Genomic DNA, 26,333 nt, shown 5'->3' with positions numbered 1-26,333 from the left:
AATCGAAGGCAAGATTGCGGCAAGCAACGTCGTAAGAAAACCACCTGATTGCTGCAACAACAGCTTTTTTTTGCTTTTCTGCGACAAGGTACTTGATCCGAGTTGTCTAATAATTTTCTTGTACTTTGCTAGCTTTTTCTTACGGTCTTTACTCAAATAAATACCTCCGCCCTTTAAATTCTTACAAATTGTCTGAATGCTCTTTAATTGAGGCGCGCTACTATTGTTTAAGAGGGTTCGCCGTTGTTTACAGCTAGTTTGACGCAAACTCTGTAAATAAGGGACAAATTTGGCAAACTTGGTCGAGGGACGCGCTACGACGAGCCGGGAGCGTTTTGCTGATCGACGTTTAACGCGTGGGGCCATTATTCAAATGACAATTAAATTTAATCGACATAGACATACATAGGTGATTCGTGAGGTAGAACTCGCGACCTTAATCGTAAATTTTCCGGAGTTTCTTGTTTTAAATCAATTAACAAATAGCTATAGGGTTCTCTAGTGGCTAGTCTGTACGCCTCCGTAATACGCTTCGGGTTATCTGGACTTATTTGTTGCGCCAAATATCTAATAGAGGCGACATCTCGAGGATTTTTCATTATTATAAAATAGGAAGAGTTTTGAGAAATTATCCGCGATTGGCTACCCTTGGGAAACAGTTGTTGAGTAATAATAATAACCGTATACCCTAAATGATGCGACGTCACGCACACTAAATCGGCAATATGAGCTTGTTTAAATAATTGGCTAGCTAAGTCGTCTAGTATCAAGTAGGAGTCGCGATGAGTCTCCCAAAAATCCGGATCCGCCGTTGGCAAGCCTTGAATAAATTGAATTCCCGGAATCAATTGTTTCAATTTTTCGTAGTTTGGCTGCCAGGCGGCGTAGCAATAAATAACCTTTTTATGCGGCGGGTCAAACATAAGCTGATGATTTTGCAATAAGTTACTTAAAAGAAAACTTTTCCCCGCTTGCGTTGGCCCCACGATTAGAAACTGGGCGGGTGTTTGGAACTTTAAAGAATGCGAGACTGACTCGGTTGGATTCATCTTGATTAATAAACATTTTTATTTTAATTGACAGTTTATATATATATATAATCAAAAATACAATTAACCCAAAACCCAAAGACCCTTAATAAACACAAATTAAAAAATATTTAAACAATATAAACGAAACCCTTTTACCCAAAAAAAAAAATCCCCTATGAAGTAATTGTTTTTTTAAAAAGTTTCTCTTCTAATTCCAGACAACGCTGGCGGAAGCGTTGAACGTTGAGGAGGTTAAAGTTGACGCGAGACTCGGAGGGTAGTTGGTACACACGCACTACAGAAGAAAACACGACGGATTTATGCGCACGCGCACTTTTTCGTTTCCCGACCGCTCTTTGTTGATGGCTGGGCATGTTTGGATTAGAGGCTCGCAAACATCCTCGCCCTCGCTGGTCGGGAATTCGGGAAACCCCTGACGCAGTGGTTTGTTGTTGCACGGTTTTTTGGAAACCATCGGACACGATGGGCTGTGTTTCCGATGTTCCCTCGATGGATGGTCCGTGCAACGCCACTGGTACAAGGCGATGCCGCAAAAGGCGCAGCGCGTCGTCTGTGTTTCTACATCTGCAAGATAGAAACCGTCTTTGGCCAGGGCTTCGATAGGAACGCAAGATTCCCACAAGCCCTCAAAAGTATGTCTTCGCCTAGCCTCGTAATTCATGCGAGAGAGATGTTGAAGCGGGTGTTGCCTCTTTGAAACCGTAGGGTCGACTGGTTGTCAAATCGGCGTTCAACAATCTCTTATTCGAGGTTTGGCGAAATCTTTTGGTAATTTTAACGGCCTCTAGCTGCAGCTTGTATTTATCCCGTTTAAAATTAAAAGGGACATTGACTGTAACTTCCTTTTCCGGATTCATCGCTACACTTTCAAAGGTTTCAAAGTCAAGTTTTTCAAGATTTTCTCGATTTAACGTCAACCCTTTAATTTTCTTGACTTCTTTTCCTTTGCTAGTGCGAAACGAGTAACTTTTGGCACCGGTACTACAAAAGGAAGTTATATAATCACCGCCGAGTTCATCCGCCCAGCAACCAATATGATTGCCAGTTGGAATGTCAAACTTTCCCGGTAGATGGCGGTAGATTATCGAGTCGGTGTCACAATACAAGGCTGCGCGGTCTAATTGAAGCAGCATCTTGTTCAATTCGAGTCGCCCGTAGCAAGAAACAAAGCTCCCCACAATGGCCGACCCCAGTTTGTAGTCCGAAACGTAATCGCTTTTGGCTTTGTACGATAAAAGAGCGATCGACTCCGTAACTGGCCGTAAGTCGACTAATTCCAGAGTGTAATCGCTCGCGTATCGTATCAATTCGTAATAATTGTTGATAAAGATGCTGCGAATCTTTCCCGTATTCAGAGCCATGCGACCCCAAAGAGAATTTAAATTAATTTTAGCGATATTACGCAGTGAAGGATTTGATTGAATATCCGCCACGGTCAGAGAAAGCTTTTCATTCTTGTTTATATCAGCGATATACGCCTCTTTTTGCAGAGGCGTTTGCGCGTGAGCGGGAAATCCGGAATTCTTCACTTTTAGGGCGATAAAATCAGTCATGTACTGGGCAAAGAAATATTCCGTTTTTGGATAATGGTACACCTCGAATATATCGAGGAGTTTATATCCATGCTCCATAGCGGCATAGACTTCAACCGTTGGCCAGACTGATTCGAAAGCCCTTTCGTTGACAGTGTGATCGCAGATTTCCGCTCGCAATTCTAGACACGTGCGACAGAGGGCGTAGGCTAATTTACCACCGCTGCGGAAGGGAATTAAGGGGATGTGGAGATCTTGAGGGGGAAGCAGACGACAACTCATAACGCCAAAATACCACCCTGGCGATTTGTCAAAATCTCTGCTATAGATTATGGGGTGGCCGCTAGGGTACGGACAATCGCGACAAACTTTCGGGTACAAAGAAATAATATCCTTGTAGAAAATTTTCTCCTCACCTTGCACGTGGCAGTTAAGAACAAAATTTTCCGTCCGTCCCCCATAGAGAGCGCTACGGGCTGATATTTGAGGTCGAAAAGTTAAACTTTTGCAGAAAGCCTTTGCTTCGGCGTTTTCTTTTAAAAGCTTAGCAAATTGACACTCAAAGATCGAGGTATATTCATACCCGACCATCTTCTCTTTAATAAACAGCTCTCTATCTAGGGTCCGCTCGTACAGAAATCTGTTGCTGGCTTTGAGTTGGGTATTGTAGGCATTAAGTTTTTGGCATGGACAACCGTGAAAGTAGCAACCGTGGAAATCGTAGATTTTGGGAGGAGTTTCGCTATAGCCGTCGACTAAATAGCGACCCACGCGGTACTCGCCCCCGTAGCTTAAAGCAGTGCGCAATTTTATATTTTCAGTTTTCTCCACCCAAGCGAGATATTTTAAGCTAATTTGACTGTGATTAAATTTTGCGTTATAGCCGTTAGAAGGAACAATACCCATGCTGTAAGGTTTATAGTAATTGTTAAGATAAATAGTGGTTAGAGCACCCGCCAAAGTAATATTTTTTAAGCAGAAAGGGTCTAATTTGGTTAGATCTACGTAAATTTTTCTAAAAGCTTCGACGCCTTGTCTCAGGACTTTGACGTCTTGAATGCAATATTTAATAAGCTCCTCTTTGATGTTGTAAATAGATCCTTCCATTGACGCGTACCAAGTTTGAAAATCTCGATAATCATTGGCTTTCATTTGAGCTACGTTAAAGTACGAAGCTTCAGGGATGACGCCAATGTAATTAAGATTTTCTTCGGTATGAAAATCAAATGGAAAGAATCCTTTCGCCACATCGCCGAGGCTAAACATGCTGGTGAAATTACGCAGAGGTTGACTAATGTAATTAAAGCTATCGAGGAATCTAATTTGCGGTCCCTCAAGATGAATCATTAAAATTTTACTGCCGTCAAAAATAACGGCAGGGGTGACGTGTCTATGGACTAAAGCGTTAAGAATTAAGAAGTTATCAAAAGCTTTCGCGTAATGAGCTACGACTTGAGTGTTAGTAAAGCGCGGTTGGTACGTTTTACGTTTCTGTCCAGTCAAAACTACCTGCTCGACGCTAAATAAATAATTTAAAAATTGCTCGACGCAATTAGCGCCGTAAAAAATTTTAGTTTCAAAGCCAGCTTCAGTCTCTACGTCGCAAACTAGTAAAATGGGGACGTGGATATTATTTCTAAGAATAGTCTCAATGTCGTAATAAATAAACCGCGAGGCTTTCATTTTGGTTTCCAAAGGCATAACAAAATGTTCACCTGGCGGATGGACTATTTTACACTGAGAGCATTCGGGATTGCAGTCGTGATCGTCACCCATCAGTCGCCCACACTCTAAACATCGTTTTTGGCTCGCGCAGGTGCCATTAAATAAATGAGTTTCGTAGCAGGGGCCAGAAAAGAAGTAGCGGTGGCATTCGTCGCAACGTTTTAGAATATCGTCATCGCTGGTTAAATGAAAAGCTTCTCCTTGACACCGAAAACATATATAGGGTTTTGTATCCTCGGGGCATTTATGCTCTTTTAACAATTCGTATTTGTAAAAAGATTTTAAGCATAAATCGCAAGAGATACAACCCCCCATCATGCCGTGCCAAGTTTTCGCGGGGTGGATATGGTCGCCAATTTTTAATAAATAGATAAATTTAGGAGCTTGGGGTCCTTTGAAAAATATGGTAAAATTATTCGCAGCATCAATTATCACGATTCTATAATGGGGAGCTAAATAATTTTGAAATTTTTGAATATCTTCTAGAGTAACAAAACCTTCGGGGACTCCGGCTTTCCTGTGCAAGATTTTTGCAATATTACCCACAAGGGTGCTATCGCGTTTCAGTTTTTTGAAATTGTTCTGGTTAAAGGGCTGACCTTGCTTTTTTTGTCGATAAAAATTGCGATCGGCCAGCTCTTTACCCAAAACTAAACTCCGAGCAAAACAAAGGTTATCATTATTCTCCATAAAAATAAATTGGTTATTTTGTTTAACGAAATAATCCAAATTAACCAAAGTTCTATTTTTTATGGACTTATAATAAACTCCTATATTCGCGTCGAGGTTTAAAAAAATAATGTCAAACTGAAAATCTTCCCCATTAAAGACAAAGTCCCGACTAGATTGCGTTACTCTATAGATGGTTCGCATGATTCGCTTACTGGTGAATTTGTCAATTTTTATAAATTTAATATTAACAGGAGTCGTCAATCCGGGGGAGCTTAAAACAAATCGAACCCGATTATACCCGGGATTCTCGGTTACTAATTTACGTATAACTTCGTCGAGAATTTTTCGAAAAATTCGAAAAAAATCTCGCGTTGGAATGTCATTCAAATTTTTAAAAGCTATACGCAAATCGATTTGTTTACAATGCCACTTGCGACTCGTTTTGTCAATCTGCCGCTCAATTGTGTAGTACCGGTTTACCTGTGCGTGTTCCTCTCCGCCACTACCCTCCGAGTCACTCCCGCTGCTGCCGCTGCTCGAACTCATTTTTTGAATCTCTATCAGAAATAATAAAAATTGGAACAAAATTTTTGGTTTGTAAATTTATTGTTAATAAGATACTTACTTTGCTTGGCGGCTGCTGAGCGGCTTCTGCGTCGTTCTTCACGTCGTCCACCAAGCGATGGAAAGCGTTTAGAAGTTTGATGGCGTCTTTGTTTTTAGCGTCAACGACTCTTTTTAGCCGTTTATGTCTACACTCCCACAGTTTGTCCGCCTGGGCGTCTTTTATATCTTTAAATTTATATATACTGATATCTATGTAGAAATCCCCCTTTCGCGGGGGGATTTTAGTTTCGAAATATTGCCCGTCGCTTCTCAAGCGATAGGACCCCTCAACCCCGTTGACGCCGACAACGTGTTTCTGCAACACGTCCTGGACAAACTCCTCGTCGTCAGAATCGAGGAGGATCTCAACGGGGTCGGGTTTTACAAATTGACTCAGCGTTCGTTGACCGTTGCTGGATCCTTGTCGATTATTAGGAGAAGACGGTGGAGATTCAAACATAGATTGAGACTCTTGGTACTTGTTCATGGCTGGATCGATTGTGAGAATCCAATACCAATGCTCAAGCTTTTATACCCAAAATCTCAGGGCCATTTTTTTTTAGAATACAGGCTTAGACATGGTTTTTTTTATTAAGAATTTAAAAAATATAATTATGTCTGATACGCTATTTTTAATTTGACCTAAAAAACATTTTTTTACTGTGGAGTTGGTACTAAAGATTATAGAAGACATTAGGATATCTATCTATATAAAAAATAACCTCTCTAGTTTAATATTAATATACATTTATTTAAATTTAAATCATGTTAAAAAACAATTTCCGTCCCTCCCAAAGTAATTAGTTTTAACCTTCACTAATAAATTGTTTTTCTTATATAAAGCGATCTCGTGAGAATTATTCAAATTATTCGAAACACGCCTAAACAAGTTTTTGCATACGAATAATATTTGTCCCCTTAGGCATTTATCAAAGTAACTTCTTTTTAACCTTCGCTAAAGGGTTTTTTTTTTATATAACACGATCTCGTTTGAATTATTTAAAACACACCTAGACAACTTTTTTGCATACGAAAAAAAACTTAGACCTCGGAGAGATTTTGTAATTTTATGCCTATATATCTAATTAACTTTTTGGCTATTTATTGAATTTTAAGAATCTTGAAAGTATTGCCTAGACACTATTAGATTTGACCTCGCTAATTTTGTATATAAGCCCCAGGTTTCAAAATGAAAGTTATCAGTTGTTTAACTTCTGTTTCTGAAACACCAGTCCCAAAAACTTTAAGATGTCTTTCTCTACTGCTCCTCGTTTGCCCTGCCTGCCCGTGATTAAAATCCATCCGGCAGCGCTTACTCCCCGTCGCGCCACCCCCCAGTCGGCCGGACTGGACTTATATTGTCCAGTGGATACCGTAATCGACCCTCACGGTATCAAAATCGTGTCGACTGGGTTAGGCGTGATGCTGCCCGAGAACAGCTACGGCCGCCTTGTTGGCCGTAGCAGCTTAACGGCCCAAGGGCTGTTTGTCGCCGAGGGGACGATAGGTATGTTTATTAGTTATTTTATAATGCTTAAAAGTATAATAATTCTTAACAATAATAGACGCCGACTATCGGGGACCCATAAAAGTCGTCATAGCCAACGTCGGGGACACCGCCTACAATATTCGGCGGGGCAATAGGCTTGCCCAATTGATAGTGACCCCGGTTATATTGCTAAGACCGGTGGAAACGGCGGTAAATATTTTCAAGTTTTTTTAATTTAGGTTTCAGCACGTAACACATTTTTATGTTGTTTCTAGACTTTGACCCCGACGTCACGCGGCAGTGGGGGGTTTGGGTCGACCGGTGTTTAATCTTTTTAAATGGTGGTGGGTTTTTCATATAAATATTTGTTATTGTATATATTATATTGTTTGTTATTAAAAAATCTTTATTTCTATATTTGTTATTCTTGTCAGACTTATAATTATAGGCTTATTTTCTAACTCCACCTTAATTAGCCTATCCAATGATATTAGCTCTTTACTTACGCTCCGCCTAATGTGACAAATAGGATCCAATTAAAACTGCCGCTTAACTCTCTAGTATGTTACATATAGCACGTACTAGCTATTTAAATATCATTTGCTATCATAGCCCTCGCAATATGTTGTGCCTCATTTTCTTTTTTGTTTACGGGTTAATAGTCAACGTTTTGTTAACTCTTTACGAAATTGAACGGCGAAGCAGAAAACAATTAGAAAATAAACCCAAACGTCCCTCCGCCGATTGCACTTCCGAGTCAAATAACGATACAGGGTTAACGTGAAAAATGAACTCTTTAAAACATGTTTGTTTATCCTTGTTGGTTGTTGATTATTTTGTAATATATATTCTGTATTTATTTATCACCCATATCTGTACATCTTATAAAAAGTAAATATTTGATGTCTTAAAATCTGTGTTTTTATTAACTTTAGGCTTACAGAAAGCTGGAGTGGTTAAAGGGCAACACCCAATGTTAGCAAGCCAGGGAATGACGTCAAGGTTGACTATAGGTTTAGTTTTGGTTTAAGTTAAGAAGATGATGTCATGGGGGTTGAAACTAACAGCTCGGGCTAGTCCAGACTTGTCTGAAAAGTTTTGGTTTGAGTCTGGTGGATGGGGAGAGGGCGGCCATCTTGAGGTGGCGGCCATCTTGGATCCGTGGCTATTTGTATAGTCCCTACTACTCGTGATTAGACATAGTAATAAGCTGGATCTCTTCGAAAACCTTATATTAACACGTATCTATGGTGTAGTGGTTATCACGTCTGCCTAATACGCGGAAGGTCCCAGGTTTGAGCGCTGGAAGGGACATGTTTTGACCATCGAGAATAGACATAATAATAAGGTAGATCTCTTCGAAAACTCACAATAGCCAAGTATCTATGGTGTAGTGGTTATCACGTCCGCCTAACACGCGGAAGGTGTCAGGTTCGAGCCCTGATAGATACTTGTTTTAACCATCGTGATTAGACATAATAATAAGGTAGATCTCTTCGAAAACTCACAATAGCCAAGTATCTATGGTGTAGTGGTTATCACGTCTGCCTAACACGCGGAAGGTCCCAGGTTTGAGCCCTGATAGATACATGTTTTAACCATCGTGATTAGACATAATAATAAGGTAGATCTCTTCGAAAACTCACAATAGCCAAGTATCTATGGTGTAGTGGTTATCACGTCCGCCCAACACGCGGAAGGTGTCAGGTTCGAGCCCTGATAGATGCATGTTATGACCATCGTGATTAGACATAGTAATAAGCTAGATCTCTTCGAAAACTTAAATTAACACGTATCTATGGTGTAGTGTTTATCACGTCCGACTAACACGCGGAAGGTCCCAGGTTCGAGCCCTGATAGATGCATGTTTTGACCATTGTGATTAGACATGGTTATAAGCTGGATCTCTTAGAAAACTTTATATTAACACGTATCTATGGTGTAGTGGTTATCACGTCTGCCTAACACGCTGAAGGTCCCAGGTTTGAGCGCTGGTAGAGATATGTTTTGACCATCGTGATTAGACATAATAATAAGGTAGATCTCTTCGAAAACTCCCAATAGCCAAGTATATATGGTGTAGTGGTTATCACGTCCGCCTAACTCGCGGAAGGTCCCAGGTTCGAGCCCTGGTAGATACATGTTTGGACCATCGTGACTAGACATAGAAATAAACTGGATCTCTTCGAAAACCTTATATTAACACGTATCTATGGTGTAGTGGTTATCACGTCTGCCTAACACGCGGAAGGTCCCAGGTTTGAGCGCTGGAAGGGACATGTTTTGACCATCGAGATTAGACATAATAATAAGGTAGATCTCTTCGAAAACTCACAATAGCCAAGTATCTATGGTGTAGTGGTTATCACGTCCGCCTAACACGCGGAAGGTGTCAGGTTCGAGCCCTGATAGATACTTGTTTTAACCATCGTGATTAGACATAATAATAAGGTAGATCTCTTCGAAAACTCACAATAGCCAAGTATCTATGGTGTTGTGGTTATCACGTCTGCCTAACACGCGGAAGGTCCCAGGTTTGAGCGCTGGAAGGGACATGTTTTGACCATCGTGATTAGACATAATAATAGGGTAGATCTCTTCGAAAACTCACAATAACCAAGTATCTATGGTGTAGTGGTTATCACGTCCGCCTAACACGCGGAAGGTCCCAGGTTCGAGCCCTGATAGATGCATGTTTTGACCATTGTGATTAGACATGGTTATAAGCTGGATCTCTTAGAAAACTTTATATTAACACGTATCTATGGTGTAGTGGTTATCACGTCTGCCTAACACGCTGAAGGTCCCAGGTTTGAGCGCTGGTAGGGATATGTTTTGACCATCGTGATTAGACATAATAATAAGGTAGATCTCTTCGAAAACTCCCAATAGCCAAGTATATATGGTGTAGTGGTTATCACGTCCGCCTAACTCGCGGAAGGTCCCAGGTTCGAGCCTTGGTAGATACATGTTTGGACCATCGTGATTAGACATAGTAATAAGCTGGATCTCTTCGAAAACCTTATATTAACACGTATCTATGGTGTAGTGGTTATCACGTCTGCCTAACACGCGGAAGGTCCCAGGTTTGAGCGCTGGAAGGGACATGTTTTGACCATCGAGATTAGACATAATAATAAGGTAGATCTCTTCGAAAACTCACAATAGCCAAGTATCTATGGTGTAGTGGTTATCACGTCCGCCTAACACGCGGAAGGTGTCAGGTTCGAGCCCTGATAGATACTTGTTTTAACCATCGTGATTAGACATAATAATAAGGTAGATCTCTTCGAAAACTCACAATAGCCAAGTATCTATGGTGTAGTGGTTATCACGTCTGCCTAACACGCGGAAGGTCCCAGGTTTGAGCCCTGATAGATACATGTTTTAACCATCGTGATTAGACATAATAATAAGGTAGATCTCTTCGAAAACTCACAATAGCCAAGTATCTATGGTGTAGTGGTTATCACGTCCGCCCAACACGCGGAAGGTGTCAGGTTCGAGCCCTGCTAGATGCATGTTTTAACCATCGTGATTAGACATAATAATAAGGTAGATCTCTTCGAAAACTCTCAATAGCCAAGTATCTATGGTGTAGTGGTTATCACGTCCGCCCAACACGCGGAAGGTGTCAGGTTCGAGCCCTGATAGATGCATGTTATGACCATCGTGATTAGACATAGTAATAAGCTAGATCTCTTCGAAAACTTAAATTAACACGTATCTATGGTGTAGTGTTTATCACGTCCGCCTAACACGCGGAAGGTCCCAGGTTCGAGCCCTGATAGATGCATGTTTTGACCATTGTGATTAGACATGGTTATAAGCTGGATCTCTTAGAAAACTTTATATTAACACGTATCTATGGTGTAGTGGTTATCACGTCTGCCTAACACGCTGAAGGTCCCAGGTTTGAGCGCTGGTAGGGATATGTTTTGACCATCGAGAATAGACATAATAATAAGGTAGATCTCTTCGAAAACTCACAATAGCCAAGTATCTATGGTGTAGTGGTTATCACGTCCGCCTAACACGCGGAAGGTGTCAGGTTCGAGCCCTGATAGATACTTGTTTTAACCATCGTGATTAGACATAATAATAAGGTAGATCTCTTCGAAAACTCACAATAGCCAAGTATCTATGGTGTAGTGGTTATCACGTCTGCCTAACACGCGGAAGGTCCCAGGTTTGAGCCCTGATAGATACATGTTTTAACCATCGTGATTAGACATAATAATAAGGTAGATCTCTTCGAAAACTCACAATAGCCAAGTATCTATGGTGTAGTGGTTATCACGTCCGCCCAACACGCGGAAGGTGTCAGGTTCGAGCCCTGATAGATGCATGTTATGACCATCGTGATTAGACATAGTAATAAGCTAGATCTCTTCGAAATCTTAAATTAACACGTATCTATGGTGTAGTGTTTATCACGTCCGACTAACACGCGGAAGGTCCCAGGTTCGAGCCCTGATAGATGCATGTTTTGACCATTGTGATTAGACATGGTTATAAGCTGGATCTCTTAGAAAACTTTAGATTAACACGTATCTATGGTGTAGTGGTTATCACGTCTGCCTAACACGCTGAAGGTCCCAGGTTTGAGCGCTGGTAGAGATATGTTTTGACCATCGTGATTAGACATAATAATAAGGTAGATCTCTTCGAAAACTCCCAATAGCCAAGTATATATGGTGTAGTGGTTATCACGTCCGCCTAACTCGCGGAAGGTCCCAGGTTCGAGCCCTGGTAGATACATGTTTGGACCATCGTGACTAGACATAGAAATAAACTGGATCTCTTCGAAAACCTTATATTAACACGTATCTATGGTGTAGTGGTTATCACGTCTGCCTAACACGCGGAAGGTCCCAGGTTTGAGCGCTGGAAGGGACATGTTTTGACCATCGAGATTAGACATAATAGTAAGGTAGATCTCTTCGAAAACTCACAATAGCCAAGTATCTATGGTGTAGTGGTTATCACGTCCGCCTAACACGCGGAAGGTGTCAGGTTCGAGCCCTGATAGATACTTGTTTTAACCATCGTGATTAGACATAATAATAAGGTAGATCTCTTCGAAAACTCACAATAGCCAAGTATCTATGGTGTTGTGGTTATCACGTCTGCCTAACACGCGGAAGGTCCCAGGTTTGAGCGCTGGAAGGGACATGTTTTGACCATCGTGATTAGACATAATAATAGGGTAGATCTCTTCGAAAACTCACAATAACCAAGTATCTATGGTGTAGTGGTTATCACGTCCGCCTAACACGCGGAAGGTCCCAGGTTCGAGCCCTGATAGATGCATGTTTTGACCATTGTGATTAGACATGGTTATAAGCTGGATCTCTTAGAAAACTTTATATTAACACGTATCTATGGTGTAGTGGTTATCACGTCTGCCTAACACGCTGAAGGTCCCAGGTTTGAGCGCTGGTAGGGATATGTTTTGACCATCGTGATTAGACATAATAATAAGGTAGATCTCTTCGAAAACTCCCAATAGCCAAGTATATATGGTGTAGTGGTTATCACGTCCGCCTAACTCGCGGAAGGTCCCAGGTTCGAGCCCTGGTAGATACATGTTTGGACCATCGTGATTAGACATAGTAATAAGCTGGATCTCTTCGAAAACCTTATATTAACACGTATCTATGGTGTAGTGGTTATCACGTCTGCCTAACACGCGGAAGGTCCCAGGTTTGAGCGCTGGAAGGGACATGTTTTGACCATCGAGATTAGACATAATAATAAGGTAGATCTCTTCGAAAACTCACAATAGCCAAGTATCTATGGTGTAGTGGTTATCACGTCCGCCTAACACGCGGAAGGTGTCAGGTTCGAGCCCTGATAGATACTTGTTTTAACCATCGTGATTAGACATAATAATAAGGTAGATCTCTTCGAAAACTCACAATAGCCAAGTATCTATGGTGTAGTGGTTATCACGTCTGCCTAACACGCGGAAGGTCCCAGGTTTGAACCCTGATAGATACATGTTTTAACCATCGTGATTAGACATAATAATAAGGTAGATCTCTTCGAAAACTCACAATAGCCAAGTATCTATGGTGTAGTGGTTATCACGTCCGCCCAACACGCGGAAGGTGTCAGGTTCGAGCCCTGATAGATGCATGTTTTAACCATCGTGATTAGACATAATAATAAGGTAGATCTCTTCGAAAACTCTCAATAGCCAAGTATCTATGGTGTAGTGGTTATCACGTCCGCCCAACACGCGGAAGGTGTCAGGTTCGAGCCCTGATAGATACTTGTTTTAACCATCGTGATTAGACATAATAATAAGGTAGATCTCTTCGAAAACTCACAATAGCCAAGTATCTATGGTGTTGTGGTTATCACGTCTGCCTAACACGCGGAAGGTCCCAGGTTTGAGCGCTGGAAGGGACATGTTTTGACCATCGTGATTAGACATAATAATAGGGTAGATCTCTTCGAAAACTCACAATAACCAAGTATCTATGGTGTAGTGGTTATCACGTCCGCCTAACACGCGGAAGGTCCCAGGTTCGAGCCCTGATAGATGCATGTTTTGACCATTGTGATTAGACATGGTTATAAGCTGGATCTCTTAGAAAACTTTATATTAACACGTATCTATGGTGTAGTGGTTATCACGTCTGCCTAACACGCTGAAGGTCCCAGGTTTGAGCCCTGGTAGATACATGTTTGGACCATCGTGATTAGACATAGTAATAAGCTGGATCTCTTCGAAAACCTTATATTAACACGTATCTATGGTGTAGTGGTTATCACGTCTGCCTAACACGCGGAAGGTCCCAGGTTTGAGCGCTGGAAGGGACATGTTTTGACCATCGAGATTAGACATAATAATAAGGTAGATCTCTTCGAAAACTCACAATAGCCAAGTATCTATGGTGTAGTGGTTATCACGTCCGCCTAACACGCGGAAGGTGTCAGGTTCGAGCCCTGATAGATACTTGTTTTAACCATCGTGATTAGACATAATAATAAGGTAGATCTCTTCGAAAACTCACAATAGCCAAGTATCTATGGTGTAGTGGTTATCACGTCCGCCTAACACGCGGAAGGTCCCAGGTTTGAGCCCTGATAGATACATGTTTTAACCATCGTGATTAGACATAATAATAAGGTAGATCTCTTCGAAAACTCACAATAGCCAAGTATCTATGGTGTAGTGGTTATCACGTCCGCCCAACACGCGGAAGGTGTCAGGTTCGAGCCCTGATAGATGCATGTTATGACCATCGTGATTAGACATAGTAATAAGCTAGATCTCTTCGAAAACTTAAATTAATACGTATCTATGGTGTAGTGTTTATCACGTCCGACTAACACGCGGAAGGTCCCAGGTTCGAGCCCTGATAGATGCATGTTTTGACCATTGTGATTAGACATGGTTATAAGCTGGATCTCTTAGAAAACTTTATATTAACACGTATCTATGGTGTAGTGGTTATCACGTCTGCCTAACACGCTGAAGGTCCCAGGTTTGAGCGCTGGTAGAGATATGTTTTGACCATCGTGATTAGACATAATAATAAGGTAGATCTCTTCGAAAACTCACAATAGCCAAGTATCTATGGTGTAGTGGTTATCACGTCCGCCCAACACGCGGAAGGTGTCAGGTTCGAGCCCTGATAGATGCATGTTTTAACCATCGTGATTAGACATAATAATAAGGTAGATCTCTTCGAAAACTCTCAATAGCCAAGTATCTATGGTGTAGTGGTTATCACGTCCGCCCAACACGCGGAAGGTGTCAGGTTCGAGCCCTGATAGATACTTGTTTTAACCATCGTGATTAGACATAATAATAAGGTAGATCTCTTCGAAAACTCACAATAGCCAAGTATCTATGGTGTTGTGGTTATCACGTCTGCCTAACACGCGGAAGGTCCCAGGTTTGAGCGCTGGAAGGGACATGTTTTGACCATCGTGATTAGACATAATAATAGGGTAGATCTCTTCGAAAACTCACAATAACCAAGTATCTATGGTGTAGTGGTTATCACGTCCGCCTAACACGCGGAAGGTCCCAGGTTCGAGCCCTGATAGATGCATGTTTTGACCATTGTGATTAGACATGGTTATAAGCTGGATCTCTTAGAAAACTTTATATTAACACGTATCTATGGTGTAGTGGTTATCACGTCTGCCTAACACGCTGAAGGTCCCAGGTTTGAGCCCTGGTAGATACATGTTTGGACCATCGTGATTAGACATAGTAATAAGCTGGATCTCTTCGAAAACCTTATATTAACACGTATCTATGGTGTAGTGGTTATCACGTCTGCCTAACACGCGGAAGGTCCCAGGTTTGAGCGCTGGTAGAGATATGTTTTGACCATCGTGATTAGACATAATAATAAGGTAGATCTCTTCGAAAACTCCCAATAGCCAAGTATATATGGTGTAGTGGTTATCACGTCCGCCTAACTCGCGGAAGGTCGCAGGTTCGAGCCCTGGTAGATACATGTTTGGACCATCGTGACTAGACATAGAAATAAACTGGATCTCTTCGAAAACCTTATATTAACACGTATCTATGGTGTAGTGGTTATCACGTCTGCCTAACACGCGGAAGGTCCCAGGTTTGAGCGCTGGAAGGGAAATGTTTTGACCATCGAGATTAGACATAATAATAAGGTAGATCTCTTCGAAAACTCACAATAGCCAAGTATCTATGGTGTAGTGGTTATCACGTCCGCCTAACACGCGGAAGGTGTCAGGTTCGAGCCCTGATAGATACTTGTTTTAACCATCGTGATTAGACATAATAATAAGGTAGATCTCTTCGAAAACTCACAATAGCCAAGTATCTATGGTGTAGTGGTTATCACGTCTGCCTAACACGCGGAAGGTCCCAGGTTTGAGCGCTGGAAGGGACATGTTTTGACCATCGTGATTAGACATAGTAATAGGGTAGATCTCTTCGAAAACTCACAATAACCAAGTATCTATGGTGTAGTGGTTATCACGTCCGCCCAACACGCGGAAGGTGTCAGGTTCGAGCCCTGATAGATACATGTTTTAACCATCGTGACTAGACATAATAATAAGGTAGATCTCTTCGAAAACTCACAATAGCCAAGTATCTATGGTGTAGTGGTTATCACGTCCGCCCAACACGCGGAAGGTGTCAGGTTCGAGCCCTGATAGATGCATGTTATGACCATCGTGATTAGACATAGTAATAAGCTAGATCTCTTCGAAAACTTAAATTAACACGTATCTATGGTGTAGTGGTTATCACGTCCGCCTAACACGCGAAAGGTGTCAGGTTCGAGCCCTGATAGATACATGTTTGGACCATCGTGATTAGACATAGTAATAAGCTGGATCTCTTCGAAAACCTTACATTAACACGTATCTATGGTGTAGTGGTTATCACGTCTGCCTAACACGCGGAAGGTCCCAGGTTTGAGCGCTGGAAGGGACATTTTTTTGGCCATCGAGATTAGACATAATAATAAGGTAGATCTCTTCGAAAACTCACAATAGCCAAGTATCTATGGTGTAGTGGTTATCACGTCCGCCTAACACGCGGAAGGTGTCAGGTTCGAGCCCTGATAGATACTTGTTTTAACCATCGTGATTAGACATAATAATAAGGTAGATCTCTTCGAAAACTCACAATAGCCAAGTATCTATGGTGTAGTGGTTATCACGTCCGCCTAACACGCGGAAGGTCCCAGGTTTGAGCCCTGATAGATACATGTTTTAACCATCGTGATTAGACATAATAATAAGGTAGATCTCTTCGAAAACTCACAATAGCCAAGTATCTATGGTGTAGTGGTTATCACGTCCGCCCAACACGCGGAAGGTGTCAGGTTCGAGCCCTGATAGATGCATGTTATGACCATCGTGATTAGACATAGTAATAAGCTAGATCTCTTCGAAAACTTAAATTAATACGTATCTATGGTGTAGTGTTTATCACGTCCGACCAACACGCGGAAGGTCCCAGGTTCGAGCCCTGATAGATGCATGTTTTGACCATTGTGATTAGACATGGTTATAAGCTGGATCTCTTAGAAAACTTTATATTAACACGTATCTATGGTGTAGTGGTTATCACGTCTGCCTAACACGCTGAAGGTCCCAGGTTTGAGCGCTGGTAGAGATATGTTTTGACCATCGTGATTAGACATAATAATAAGGTAGATCTCTTCGAAAACTCCCAATAGCCAAGTATATATGGTGTAGTGGTTATCACGTCCGCCTAACTCGCGGAAGGTCCCAGGTTCGAGCCCTGGTAGATACATGTTTGGACCATCGTGACTAGACATAGAAATAAACTGGATCTCTTCGAAAACCTTATATTAACACGTATCTATGGTGTAGTGGTTATCACGTCTGCCTAACACGCGGAAGGTCCCAGGTTTGAGCGCTGGAAGGGAAATGTTTTGACCATCGAGATTAGACATAATAATAAGGTAGATCTCTTCGAAAACTCACAATAGCCAAGTATCTATGGTGTAGTGGTTATCACGTCCGCCTAACACGCGGAAGGTGTCAGGTTCGAGCCCTGATAGATACTTGTTTTAACCATCATGATTAGACATAATAATAAGGTAGATCTCTTCGAAAACTCACAATAGCCAAGTATCTATGGTGTAGTGGTTATCACGTCTGCCTAACACGCGGAAGGTCCCAGGTTTGAGCGCTGGAAGGGACATGTTTTGACCATCGTGATTAGACATAATAATAGGGTAGATCTCTTCGAAAACTCACAATAACCAAGTATCTATGGTGTAGTGGTTATCACGTCCGCCCAACACGCGGAAGGTGTCAGGTTCGAGCCCTGATAGATACATGTTTTAACCATCGTGACTAGACATAATAATAAGGTAGATCTCTTCGAAAACTCACAATAGCCAAGTATCTATGGTGTAGTGGTTATCACGTCCGCCCAACACGCGGAAGGTGTCAGGTTCGAGCCCTGATAGATGCATGTTATGACCATCGTGATTAGACATAGTAATAAGCTAGATCTCTTCGAAAACTTAAATTAACACGTATCTATGGTGTAGTGGTTATCACGTCCGCCTAACACGCGAAAGGTGTCAGGTTCGAGCCCTGATAGATACATGTTTGGACCATCGTGATTAGACATAGTAATAAGCTGGATCTCTTCGAAAACCTTACATTAACACGTATCTATGGTGTAGTGGTTATCACGTCTGCCTAACGCCCGGAAGGTCCCAGGTTTGAGCGCTGGTAGGGACATGTTTTGACCATCGTGATTAGACATAATTATAAGGTAGATCTCTTCGAAAACTTACAATAGCCAAGTATCAATGGTGTAGTGGTTATCACGTCCGCCCAACACGCGAAAGGTGTCAGGTTCGAGCCCTGGTAGATACATGTTTGGACCATCGTGATTAGACATAGTTATAAGCTGGATCTCTTAGAAAACTTTATATTAACACGTATCTATGGTGTAGTGGTTATCACGTCTGCCTAACACGCTGAAGGTCCCAGGTTTGAGCGCTGGTAGGGATATGTTTTGACCATCGTGATTAGACATAATAATAAGGTAGATCTCTTAGAAAACACCCAATAGCCAAGTATATATGGTGTAGTGGTTATCACGTCCGCCTAACACGCGGAAGGTCCCAGGTTCGAGCCCTGGTAGATACATGTTTGGACCATCGTGATTAGACATAGTAATAAGCTGGATCTCTTCGAAAACCTTATATTAACACGTATCTATGGTGTAGTGGTTATCACGTCCGCCTAACACGCTGAAGGTCCCAGGTTTGAGCGCTGATAGGGATATGTTTTGACCATCGTGATTAGACATAATAATAAGGTAGATCTCTTCGAAAACTCCCAAAAGCCAAGTATATATGGTGTAGTGGTTATCACGTCCGCCTAACACGCGGAAGGTCCCAGGTTCGAGCCCTGGTAGATACATGTTTGGACCATCGTGATTAGACATAGTAATAAGCTGGATCTCTTCGAAAACCTTATATTAACACGTATCTATGGTGTAGTGGTTATCACGTCTGCCTAACACGCGGAAGGTCCCAGGTTTGAGCGCTGGAAGGGACATGATTTGACCATCGTGATTAGACATAATAATAAGGTAGATCTCTTCGAAAACTCACAATAGCCAAGTATCTATGGTGTAGTGGTTATCACGTCCGCCTAACACGCGGAAGGTGTCAGGTTCGAGCCCTGATAGATACTTGTTTTAACCATCGTGATTAGACATAATAATAAGGTAGATCTCTTCGAAAACTCACAATAGCCAAGTATCTATGGTGTAGTGGTTATCACGTCTGCCTAACACGCGGAAGGTCCCAGGTTTGAGCGCTGGAAGGGACATGTTTTGACCATCGTGATTAGACATAATAATAGGGTAGATCTCTTCGAAAACTCACAATAACCAAGTATCTATGGTGTAGTGGTTATCACGTCCGCCCAACACGCGGAAGGTGTCAGGTTCGAGCCCTGATAGATACATGTTTTAACCATCGTGATTAGACATAATAATAAGGTAGATCTCTTCGAAAACTCACAATAGCCAAGTATCTATGGTGTAGTGGTTATCACGTCCGCCCAACACGCGGAAGGTGCCAGGTTCGAGCCCTGATAGATGCATGTTATGACCATCGTGATTAGACATAGTAATAAGCTAGATCTCTTCGAAAAATTAAATTAACACGTATCTATGGTGTAGTGGTTATCACGTCCGCCTAACACGCGGAAGGTCCCAGGTTCGAGCCCTGATAGATGCACGTTTTGACCATTGTGATTAGACATGGTTATAAGCTGGATCTCTTAGAAAACTTTATATTAACACGTATCTATGGTGTAGTGGTTATCACGTCCGCCCAACACGCGGAAGGTGTCAGGTTCGAGCCCTGATAGATACAAGTTTTAACCATCGTGATTAGACATAATAATAAGGTAGATCTCTTCGAAAACTCACAATAGCCAAGTATCTATGGTGTAGTGGTTATCACGTCCGCCCAACACGCGGAAGGTGTCAGGTTCGAGCCCTGATAGATGCATGTTATGACCATCGTGATTAGACATAGTAATAAGCTAGATCTCTTCGAAAACTTAAATTAACACGTATCTATGGTGTAGTGGTTATCACGTCCGCCTAACACGCGGAAGGTCCCAGGTTTGAGCGCTGGTAGGGATATGTTTTGACCATCGTGATTAGACATAGTAATAAGCTGGATCTCTTCGAAAACCTTATATTAACACGTATCTCTGGAGTAGTGGTTATCACGTCTGCCTAACACGCGGAAGGTCCCAGGTTTGAGCGCTGGAAGGGACATGTTTTGACCATCGTGATTAGACATAATAATAGGGTAGATCTCTTCGAAAACTCACAATAACCAAGTATCTATGGTGTAGTGGTTATCACGTCCGCCCAACACGCGGAAGGTGTCAGGTTCGAGCCCTGATAAATACATGTTTTAACCATCGTGATTAGACATAATAATAAGGTAGATCTCTTCGAAAACTCACAATAGCCAAGTATATATGGTGTAGTGGTTATCACGTCCGCCTAACACGCGAAAGGTGTCAGGTTCGAGCCCTGATAGATACATGTTTGGACCATCGTGATTAGACATAGTAATAAGCTGGATCTCTTCGAAAACCTTACATTAACACGTATCTATGGTGTAGTGGTTATCACGTCTGCCTAACGCGCGGAAGGTCCCAGGTTTGAGCGCTGGTAGGGACATGTTTGACCATCGTGATTAGACATAATTATAAGGTAGATCTCTTCGAAAACTTACAATAGCCAAGTATCAATGGTGTAGTGGTTATCACGTCCGCCTAACACGCGAAAGGTGTCAGGTTCGAGCCCTGATAGATACATGTTTGGACCATCGTGATTAGACATAGTTATAAGCTGGATCTCTTAGAAAACTTTATATTAACACGTATCTATGGTGTAGTGGTTATCACGTCTGCCTAACACGCTGAAGGTCCCAGGTTTGAGCGCTGGTAGGGATATGTTTTGACCATCGTGATTAGACATAATAATAAGGTAGATCTCTTCGAAAACACCCAATAGCCAAGTATATATGGTGTAGTGGTTATCACGTCCGCCTAACACGCGGAAGGTCCCAGGTTCGAGCCCTGGTAGATACATGTTTGGACCATCGTGATTAGACATAGTAATAAGCTGGATCTCTTCGAAAACCTTATATTAACACGTATCTATGGTGTAGTGGTTATCACGTCCGCCTAACACGCGGAAGGTCCCAGGTTTGAGCGCTGGAAGGGACATGTTTTGACCATCGTGATTAGACATAATAATAGGGTAGATCTCTTCGAAAACCCACAATAACCAAGTATCTATGGTGTAGTGGTTATCACGTCCGCCCAACACGCGGAAGGTGTCAGGTTCGAGCCCTGATAGATACTTGTTTTAACCATCGTGATTAGACATAATAATAAGGTAGATCTCTTCGAAAACTCACAATAGCCAAGTATCTATGGTGTAGTGGTTATCACGTCTGCCTAACACGCGGAAGGTCCCAGGTTTGAGCGCTGGAAGGGACATGTTTTGACCATCGTGATTAGACATAATAATAGGGTAGATCTCTTCGAAAACTCACAATAACCAAGTATCTATGGTGTAGTGGTTATCACGTCCGCCCAACACGCGGAAGGTGTCAGGTTCGAGCCCTGATAGATACATGTTTTAACCATCGTGATTAGACATAATAATAAGGTAGATCTCTTCGAAAACTCACAATAGCCAAGTATATATGGTGTAGTGGTTATCACGTCCGCCTAACACGCGAAAGGTGTCAGGTTCGAGCCCTGATAGATACATGTTTGGACCATCGTGATTAGACATAGTAATAAGCTGGATCTCTTCGAAAACCTTACATTAACACGTATCTATGGTGTAGTGGTTATCACGTCTGCCTAACGCGCGGAAGGTCCAAGGTTTGAGCGCTGGTAGGGATATGTTTTGACCATCGTGATTAGACATAATAATAAGGTAGATCTCTTCGAAAACTTAAATGAACACGTATCTATGGTGTAGTGGTTAGCACGTCCGCCTAATACGCGGAAGGTCCCAGGTTCGAGCCCTGATAGATACATGTTTTGACCATCGTGATTAGACATAGTTATAAGCTGGATCTCTTAGAAAACTTTATATTAACACGTATCTATGGTGTAGTGGTTATCACGTCTGCCTAACACGCGGAAGGTCCCAGGTTTGAGCGCTGGAAGGGACATGTTTTGACCATCGTGATTAGACATAATAATAAGGTAGATCTCTTCGAAAACTCACAATAGCCAAGTATCTATGGTGTAGTGGTTATCACGTCCGCCTAACACGCGGAAGGTGTCAGGTTCGAGCCCTGATAGATACTTGTTTTAACCATCGTGATTAGACATAATAATAAGGTAGATCTCTTCGAAAACTCACAATAGCCAAGTATCTATGGTGTAGTGGTTATCACGTCCGCCCAACACGCGGAAGGTGTCAGGTTCGAGCCCTGATAGATACAAGTTTTAACCATCGTGATTAGACATAATAATAAGGTAGATCTCTTCGAAAACTCACAATAACCAAGTATCTATGGTGTAGTGGTTATCACGTCCGCCCAAAACGCGGAAGGTCCCAGGTTCGAGCCCTGATAGGTGCATGTTTTGACCATTGTGATTAGACATGGTTATAAGCTGGATCTCTTAGAAAACTTTATATTAACACGTATCTATGGTGTAGTGGTTATCACGTCCGCCCAACACGCGGAAGGTGTCAGGTCCGAGCCCTGATAGATAGAAGTTTTAACCATCGTGATTAGACATAATAATAAGGTAGATCTCTTCGAAAACTCACAATAGCCAAGTATCTATGGTGTAGTGGTTATCACGTACGCCCAACACGCGGAAGGTGTCAGGTTCGAGCCCTGATAGATGCATGTTATGACCATCGTGATTAGACATAGTAATAAGCTAGATCTCTTCGAAAACTTAAATTAACACGTATCTATGGTGTAGTGGTTATCACGTCCGCCTAACACGCGGAAGGTCCCAGGTTCGAGCGCTGGTAGGGATATGTTTTGACCATCGTGATTAGATATAGTAATAAGCTGGATCTCTTCGAAAACCTTATATTAACACGTATCTCTGGAGTAGTGGTTATCACGTCTGCCTAACGCGCGGAAGGTCCCAGGTTTGAGCGCTGTTAGGGACATGTTTTGACCATCGTGATTAGACATAATTATAAGGTAGATCTCTTCGAAAACTTACAATAGCCAAGTATCAATGGTGTAGTGGTTATCACGTCCGCCTAACACGCGAAAGGTGTCAGGTTCGAGCCCTGATAGATACATGTTTTAACCATCGTGATTAGACATAATAATAAGGTAGATCTCTTCGAAAACTTAAATGAACACGTATCTATGGTGTAGTGGTTAGCACGTCCGCCTAATACGCGGAAGGTCCCAGGTTCGAGCCCTGATAGATACATGTTTTGACCATCGTGATTAGACATAGTTATAAGCTGGATCTCTTAGAAAACTTTATATTAACACGTATCTATGGTGTAGTGGTTATCACGTCTGCCTAACACGCGGAAGGTCCCAGGTTTGAGCGCTGGAAGGGACATGTTTTGACCATCGTGATTAGACATAATAATAAGGTAGATCTCTTCGAAAACTCACAATAGCCAAGTATCTATGGTGTAGTGGTTATCACGTCCGCCTAACACGCGGAAGGTGTCAGGTTCGAGCCCTGATAGATACTTGTTTTAACCATCGTGATTAGACATAATAATAAGGTAGATCTCTTCGAAAACTCACAATAGCCAAGTATCTATGGTGTAGTGGTTATCACGTCCGCCCAACACGCGGAAGGTGTCAGGTTCGAGCCCTGATAGATACAAGTTTTAACCATCGTGATTAGACATAATAATAAGGTAGATCTCTTCGAAAACTCACAATAACCAAGTATCTATGGTGTAGTGGTTATCACGTCCGCCCAAAACGCGGAAGGTCCCAGGTTCGAGCCCTGATAGGTGCATGTTTTGACCATTGTGATTAGACATGGTTATAAGCTGGATCTCTTAGAAAACTTTATATTAACACGTATCTATGGTGTAGTGGTTATCACGTCCGCCCAACACGCGGAAGGTGTCAGGTCCGAGCCCTGATAGATAGAAGTTTTAACCATCGTGATTAGACATAATAATAAGGTAGATCTCTTCGAAAACTCACAATAGCCAAGTATCTATGGTGTAGTGGTTATCACGTACGCCCAACACGCGGAAGGTGTCAGGTTCGAGCCCTGATAGATGCATGTTATGACCATCGTGATTAGACATAGTAATAAGCTAGATCTCTTCGAAAACTTAAATTAACACGTATCTATGGTGTAGTGGTTATCACGTCCGCCTAACACGCGGAAGGTCCCAGGTTCGAGCGCTGGTAGGGATATGTTTTGACCATCGTGATTAGATATAGTAATAAGCTGGATCTCTTCGAAAACCTTATATTAACACGTATCTCTGGAGTAGTGGTTATCACGTCTGCCTAACGCGCGGAAGGTCCCAGGTTTGAGCGCTGTTAGGGACATGTTTTGACCATCGTGATTAGACATAATTATAAGGTAGATCTCTTCGAAAACTTACAATAGCCAAGTATCAATGGTGTAGTGGTTATCACGTCCGCCTAACACGCGAAAGGTGTCAGGTTCGAGCCCTGATAGATACATGTTTTAACCATCGTGATTAGACATAATAATAAGGTAGATCTCTTCGAAAACTCACAATAGCCAAGTATATATGGTGTAGTGGTTATCACGTCCGCCTAACACGCGAAAGGTGTCAGGTTCGAGCCCTGATAGATACATGTTTGGACCATCGTGATTAGACATAGTAATAAGCTGGATCTCTTCGAAAACCTTACATTAACACGTATCTATGGTGTAGTGGTTATCACGTCTGCCTAACGCGCGGAAGGTCCCAGGTTTGAGCGCTGTTAGGGACATGTTTTGACCATCGTGATTAGACATAATTATAAGGTAGATCTCTTCGAAAACTTACAATAGCCAAGTATCAATGGTGTAGTGGTTATCACGTCCGCCTAACACGCGAAAGGTGTCAGGTTCGAGCCCTGATAGATACATGTTTGGACCATCGTGATAAGACATAGTTATAAGCTGGATCTCTTAGAAAACTTTATATTAACACGTATCTATGGTGTAGTGGTTATCACGTCTGCCTAAAACGCTGAAGGTCCCAGGTTTGAGCGCTGGTAGGGATATGTTTTGACCATCGTGATTAGACATAATAATAAGGTAGATCTCTTCGAAAACACCCAATAGCCAAGTATATATGGTGTAGTGGTTATCACGTCCGCCTAACACGCGGAAGGTCCCAGGTTCGAGCCCTGGTAGATACATGTTTGGACCATCGTGATTAGACATAGTAATAAGCTGGATCTCTTCGAAAACCTTATATTAACACGTATCTATGGTGTAGTGGTTATCACGTCCGCCTAACACGTGGAAGGTCCCAGGTTCGAGCCCTGATAGATACATGTTTTAACCATCGTGATTAGACATAATAATAGGGTAGATCTCTTCGAAAACTCACAATAACCAAGTATCTATGGTGTAGTGGTTATCACGTCCGCCCAACACGAGGAAAGTGTCAGGTTCGAGCCCTGATAGATACATGTTATGACCATCGTGATTAGACATAGTAATAAGCTAGATTTCTTCGAAAACTTAAATAAACACGTATCTATGGTGTAGTGGTTAGCACGTCCGCCTAATACGCGGAATGTCCCAGGTTCGAGCCCTGATAGATACATGTTTTGACCATCTTGATTAGACATAGTTATAAGCTGGATCTCTTAGAAAACTTTATATTAACACGTATCTATGGTGTTGTGGTTATCACGTCTGCCTAACACGCGGAAGGTGTCAGGTTCGAGCCCTGATAGATACTTGTTTTAACCATCGTGATTAGACATAATAATAAGGTAGATCTCTTCGAAAACTCACAATAGCCAAGTATCTATGGTGTAGTGGTTATCACGTCTGCCTAACACGCGGAAGGTCCCAGGTTTGAGCGCTGGAAGGGACATGTTTTGACCATCGTGATTAGACATAATAATAGGGTAGATCTCTTCGAAAACTCACAATAACCAAGTATCTATGGTGTAGTGGTTATCACGTCCGCCCAACACGCGGAAGGTGTCAGGTTCGAGCCCTGATAGATACATGTTTTAACCATCGTGA

General features: G+C 42.1%; 1 protein-coding gene and 11 non-coding genes across 13 annotated transcripts; 11 read left to right on the top strand and 1 right to left on the bottom strand.

The window, feature by feature from the left end:
• Positions 1-1,479: 1,479 nt before the first annotated feature.
• On the bottom strand, positions 1,480-6,074 carry LOC149674741 (uncharacterized). Of its 2 annotated transcripts, XM_089838648.1 has the most exons (3): positions 5,607-6,074; positions 5,462-5,538; positions 1,480-1,616 (listed from the first exon to the last, which is right to left on the bottom strand). In XM_089838648.1, the coding sequence occupies exons 1-2, from the start codon at positions 6,072-6,074 to the stop codon at positions 5,524-5,526; spliced, it is 483 nt and encodes a 160-aa protein (XP_089694774.1). In that variant the 3' UTR covers positions 1,480-1,616; positions 5,462-5,523. The 2 variants fall into 2 exon arrangements, with proteins under 2 accessions (XP_089694774.1, XP_089694773.1); XM_089838647.1 differs by having other exon boundaries at positions 1,607-1,616; positions 5,462-6,074.
• A 7,622-nt stretch (positions 6,075-13,696) lies between these two features.
• TRNAV-AAC (transfer RNA valine (anticodon AAC)) lies at positions 13,697-13,769 on the top strand. The gene has a single exon. It is a non-coding gene; the product is annotated as a tRNA-Val (tRNA).
• A 1,444-nt stretch (positions 13,770-15,213) lies between these two features.
• TRNAV-AAC (transfer RNA valine (anticodon AAC)) lies at positions 15,214-15,286 on the top strand. The gene has a single exon. It is a non-coding gene; the product is annotated as a tRNA-Val (tRNA).
• Positions 15,287-18,661: 3,375 nt separating this feature from the next.
• TRNAV-AAC (transfer RNA valine (anticodon AAC)) lies at positions 18,662-18,734 on the top strand. The gene has a single exon. It is a non-coding gene; the product is annotated as a tRNA-Val (tRNA).
• Positions 18,735-18,937: 203 nt separating this feature from the next.
• On the top strand, positions 18,938-19,010 carry TRNAV-AAC (transfer RNA valine (anticodon AAC)). Its single transcript has one exon. It is a non-coding gene; the product is annotated as a tRNA-Val (tRNA).
• Positions 19,011-21,142: 2,132 nt separating this feature from the next.
• Positions 21,143-21,215, top strand: TRNAV-AAC (transfer RNA valine (anticodon AAC)). The gene has a single exon. It is a non-coding gene; the product is annotated as a tRNA-Val (tRNA).
• Positions 21,216-22,107: 892 nt separating this feature from the next.
• Positions 22,108-22,180, top strand: TRNAI-AAU (transfer RNA isoleucine (anticodon AAU)). Its single transcript has one exon. It is a non-coding gene; the product is annotated as a tRNA-Ile (tRNA).
• Positions 22,181-22,659: 479 nt separating this feature from the next.
• TRNAF-AAA (transfer RNA phenylalanine (anticodon AAA)) lies at positions 22,660-22,732 on the top strand. The gene has a single exon. It is a non-coding gene; the product is annotated as a tRNA-Phe (tRNA).
• A 753-nt stretch (positions 22,733-23,485) lies between these two features.
• On the top strand, positions 23,486-23,558 carry TRNAI-AAU (transfer RNA isoleucine (anticodon AAU)). Its single transcript has one exon. It is a non-coding gene; the product is annotated as a tRNA-Ile (tRNA).
• A 479-nt stretch (positions 23,559-24,037) lies between these two features.
• On the top strand, positions 24,038-24,110 carry TRNAF-AAA (transfer RNA phenylalanine (anticodon AAA)). The gene has a single exon. It is a non-coding gene; the product is annotated as a tRNA-Phe (tRNA).
• Positions 24,111-25,416: 1,306 nt separating this feature from the next.
• TRNAV-AAC (transfer RNA valine (anticodon AAC)) lies at positions 25,417-25,489 on the top strand. Its single transcript has one exon. It is a non-coding gene; the product is annotated as a tRNA-Val (tRNA).
• A 340-nt stretch (positions 25,490-25,829) lies between these two features.
• Positions 25,830-25,902, top strand: TRNAI-AAU (transfer RNA isoleucine (anticodon AAU)). Its single transcript has one exon. It is a non-coding gene; the product is annotated as a tRNA-Ile (tRNA).
• Positions 25,903-26,333: the final 431 nt, after the last annotated feature.

This window comes from Phalangium opilio, unplaced genomic scaffold (genome assembly GCF_054372755.1).
Source record: "Phalangium opilio isolate 3A_F unplaced genomic scaffold, DU_Popi_V2 ptg000046l_1, whole genome shotgun sequence".
Lineage (NCBI taxonomy): Eukaryota > Metazoa > Arthropoda > Arachnida > Opiliones > Phalangiidae > Phalangium > Phalangium opilio.
The sequence above is the reverse complement of the archived record's forward strand: the minus strand, read 5'-3'. Positions and strand labels throughout refer to the sequence as shown.